The sequence below is a fragment of the Myotis brandtii genome, unplaced genomic scaffold (genome assembly GCF_000412655.1).
Source record: "Myotis brandtii unplaced genomic scaffold, ASM41265v1 scaffold687, whole genome shotgun sequence".
Classification (NCBI taxonomy): Eukaryota; Metazoa; Chordata; class Mammalia; order Chiroptera; family Vespertilionidae; genus Myotis; species Myotis brandtii.
The window spans coordinates 24,120-28,321 of record NW_005370687.1 but is presented as its reverse complement, the minus strand read 5'-3'; the positions used below and the strand labels follow the sequence as shown (position 1 = coordinate 28,321).

Below are 4,202 nucleotides of genomic sequence, written 5' to 3'. Positions count from 1 at the left end.
ACTGAGTGGCCAGATTATTATGACCACCCCATCAGTACTTCGTTGGGCCACCTTTTGCCTTCAATACTGTGGCGATTCTTCTTGGCATTGACTCCACGAGATGTTGAAAGGTGATGTGAGGAATCTGACACCATGTCTGATGAATAGCACTGTCCAGTTCTGTGAGATTTGATGGTTGTGGAACCAGCTGCCTGATGGCTCTTTTAACTTCGTCCCACAAATGCTCAATTGGATTGAGATCTGGTGATTGTGGGGGCCACCTAAGCAAGGTAAAGTCTCCCTCATGTTCTTGAAACCACTCCTGCACAATACGAGCACCGTGGCATGGCGCATTGTCTTGCTGGAAGAAGCCATCTCCATTGGGATACGCCATCAACATGATAGGATGAACTTGATCAGCAACGATACTTAGGTATGTTGTGCTATTCAGGCATTTATAATGGCTGGCCCTCTAGCAACTTCAGTGCGAAATTATAGCTAATTTGCCTACAAACGTCAGGTGGTCATAATAATCTGGCCACTCAGTGTATATGCCAACAGGAGTGGTTTATATTTTGTACTTTTTTGTGCTGTCTTTTCTAATATTTCCCCCAATTAAATATTATTGAAATAAACAACATAACTAATGGTTTAAAAACATCACGGACATTTCTCCAAGTCAGGACACAGGCTGTAGGCTGTTTCCAGGGTGTCACTGACACCTGCCCAGCCAGGCGGGAGGGGCAGCGGGCAGAGGGGCGAGGCTGGGGACCTGGGGCGACAAGGAGATGGGGCTGCCTTGCCCTCTGTGGTTGGCCTAGGGACCGACTGGGCGGGACTCTGCTTGGGGCCAGGCTGTTGGGGGTGGGCTGCCTCCTGGACTCCGGTGGTCTCCCCCAGGGCACCCACTCCCGTCTGTCTGGCCTGCAGGAGCTGGGGCTCTCCTTTGGAGAATGCAGCGCGGCCCTGGGTCACAACATCCTGGAGCCCATGATGAACCTGGCCAGGTGAGTGCCCCGCTTCCCACCCTGAACCCTGGGCAGCCCTCAGCCAGCTTGGGCGGGAAGCACCTCGGAAACCACAGGGCTCCCCAGTGTGGAGAGAGCGCTGTGTGGAGAGAGCGCTGTGTGGAGAGAGCGCTGTGTGGAGAGCCGCCAGCTCTACCAGCCCACTCGCTGCGTCACCTCCCAGAGCCACATCTGGTCTCTGAGCCTCAGTTTACTCATTGGCAAAGTGTTCCCAACCTTCTAGTGACTCCCACTGGATTTAGAATACAATGCCATGCCTCACGGCATCCTGCATTGTCTCCAGGGCCATCTCCCTGCACACACACACACACACACACACACACACACACACAAGCTTCAGCCCCTCAGGGGGCCCTCCCTGACCACCCCCTCCCACCACTATGCTGGACTCAGGTCTCTGTCCTTCAAAGCCCTTGGGGACAAATTAGAATTACACTGCATTTGTCTGTTTTCTCTTGCCCCGCTGCCTCCTCCCGCCCCAGGCTATAGATCCTGGAGGGCATGGCTTTGTCTATTTTGTTTAGCCCCGCCCCCCACACCTGGGACCTGGCAAATACTGGGTGCTCGATAAATGAAAAAAGGAGTCAGCGGCAGGAGTATCAGACCAGGTGATCTCCAAGCCCCTTCTCTGACAAAGTGTCTACAGCGACTTGCTAATCTGTAACCCGGGCAGCCATGATGCCCTCCGGCCAGAAACCGCGCCATGGCTTCCCTTTGCTCTAGGATGGCAGCCGGTTGCGTCCAGGCCCACAGAACCCGAGCCCGGCTGCCTCCGAGGCTTCCTCTGGCCATTCAGTCCTCAGCTCTGGGATTTAGCAAAGGGCCCAGCACATAGCAAATATATATTGCGTTGTAGTTTTTAAAATATATTTTTATTGGTTTCAGAGAGGAAGGGAGAGGGAGAGAGAGACAGAAACATCAATGATGAGAGAGAATCATTGATCGGCCGTAAACATATTATGAATGAATGAATGAGTGAATGAACATGAATGGGCATTTTTTGCTTTCTTAACCCCCAAGTTCTCTCTTAACACGGAGCCTTTGCCCTCTCCCCGGATTCTACCCCCTTTTCTGCTGGCAAACCTTTGTCCACTGCTGCGTCTCAGCCGGACACTGCCTCCTTCCTCCCTACTCCCCCGGGACCTGCTGTGAAGTCCCTCTGGGCACTTCGCTATCTGGGTCCTGATCCAGCGGTCTCCTCCACCTCCCCCACTACCCAAGGCCAGGACACGCTGGCGTCACTGTCACAGTCGGAGTCCCTGGCACAGAGCCCGGCACGTAGCAGGCTGGAAAGAACGCCAGAAATGAGACGGAACCCACCGTCTCCGTGCCCCGTGTTTCTGGTGCCTGTGGCATGTAGGGCAGGGGCAGAGCCGGGAGGAGAGAGGCAGCTCAGGGGCCCAGCTCTCCGGTCCCCCAGCTGCACCCACGGGCCCCTCCTGCTGCCCCGGGAGCTGAGAGAGAGGACTGATGCCTGGGGGTGGTCGTGCAGGTCACTCAAGAGGCAAGAAGACCTCCTGAAGGGCTCACTGGTGGAGGTGGCCCCGGAGAGGCCGCCGAAGAAAGCTGGCTGCTGCTCCTGACCAGCTGGCCCGGCTGGGGGGGCGGCCCCCCTCGGGCTCCCTGTCCCGCCTGCCTGGACAGCAACACCGGAGGCCCAGCTCGGAAGATCCAGAGAATCCTCCCGGGTCAGGGTTCGGATCCCAGGGCCAGGGCTGCACTAGCGCTGCCCTTCGCTCCCGGAAGAAGGACTTTGCTGAGCAAATAACCTTGGGGTGGGGGACTCTTTAAAGAAAGGAAAAGTCTAGATCAGTGGTCGGCAAACTCATTAGTCAACAGAGCCAAATATCAACAGTACAACGATTGAAATTTCTTTTGAGAGCCAAATTTTTTAAACTTAAACTATATAGGTAGGTACATTGTTATTAACTTAATTAGGGTACTCCTAAGGCTTAGGAAGAGCCACACTCAAGGGGCCAAAGAGCCGCATGTGGCTCGCGAGCCGCAGTTTGCCTCCACGGGTCTAGAGAAACAGCTTAAGGAAAATACACCACAATATTAGCCACCCATCTCTGGGCAGTAAAATTATAGGGTGAATGTGGGGGCGGTATCTTCCTTTTATACGTGTTTGTCGTTTTGGATCTTGTACGGTGACTGGGTGTTCCTATATAGTCAGAAATAAAAATGCATGTTGAGGGGGGTAAGAAACTGTTCAAGGGTGTTGCTGTGGTGCTGATTCCTAACCGGCATGGCCCGTTAACGACAAAGTCCTCTGCTCGTTAAAGCCGGTCCCTGTTCCGCGCCGGGCAAGGCCGTGACCTTGTCGCGCTCACGAAGCTGTTTGCAGGCTTGGCGTTTCCTCCGAGAATGGATTCCTGGGAAGAGCAATGTCCTCATGGTCCCTGATAGCCCCCCCGCCCCCCGCCTTTTCCCTGAGCCCCAGCCCTTTCCACAAGATCTGCCCCTAAGGGCTCACATTTGGGATCCTGCCCCTGCCCCAAGGCCAGGTGCCCCCTGGTGCAGCCTTCTGCCCTGAGGCCTCAACCTCTGGATGCCCCGGAGGCACAGCTGGGGTGTGAGGGGGGCCAGGGAGCAGCTGGGGAGACTGGCTTGATTGGGTAGAGCGTCTGTGGGAGTTCCCACAGTCTCCCCACTGGCCCCCTGGCAGGGTCTTTGCCCGGGTTGGATATCTCCTGCCATCTGCTTGCTGCCGCTGTTCTGTCTCCCCCGCCTGGTAACCACAGCAATGCTCACGGCGCTGCGGGCAGCAGGCAGGGCACCGAGCTGGTACTTTGCGATCAGTCGGGTGAATTCCTCAGCTGAATTAGAGGAAACCCCAGTTTCGCAGAGAGACAAGCACAGACACTTCGAGAGACAGCGGCACAGAGAGAGGAGAAAGCGGCGGCGCCTTCCTGCTGTTTAATCACCGTCCCCGCCTGCCCCGTCCTGCTGCTCCATTCTGAAAGGGAGGCCTCAGGTCAGCCACTGGAGGCACAGAAGCTGAAGCCAGGTGACACTTGGCAAGAGGCGAGGTGGAGAAATTCAGGCATCAGAAGCCGCCAAGCTTGGACCAGATGCCCTCGAGGGACCTCTTTCGACCTCTAGCCTCTATGCAGGCTGATTCTGTGGCCCAGCCTGTTCTGTCACCGGCCCTCGCTGATCCTCTCCCACCCACAGTGTCCACCCCCCCCCGGG

At 55.9% G+C, this 4,202-nt stretch overlaps 1 protein-coding gene across 4 annotated transcripts in view; it reads left to right on the top strand.

The window, feature by feature from the left end:
• Window positions 1–2,860, top strand: part of RAB44 (RAB44, member RAS oncogene family) — a 30,218-nt gene extending 27,358 nt beyond the window's left edge. For 3 of the 4 annotated variants that reach the window (XM_014529634.1, XM_014529633.1, XM_014529632.1), the window contains 2 exons: window positions 910–986; window positions 2,500–2,860. In XM_014529634.1, coding sequence (XP_014385120.1) covers window positions 910–986; window positions 2,500–2,590 — 168 coding nt within the window. In that variant the 3' untranslated portion in view covers window positions 2,591–2,860. Of the gene's footprint in view, window positions 1–909; window positions 987–2,499 lie in introns of those variants that run through there. The other variant, XM_014529635.1, reaches the window with a different exon arrangement.
• Window positions 2,861–4,202: the final 1,342 nt, after the last annotated feature.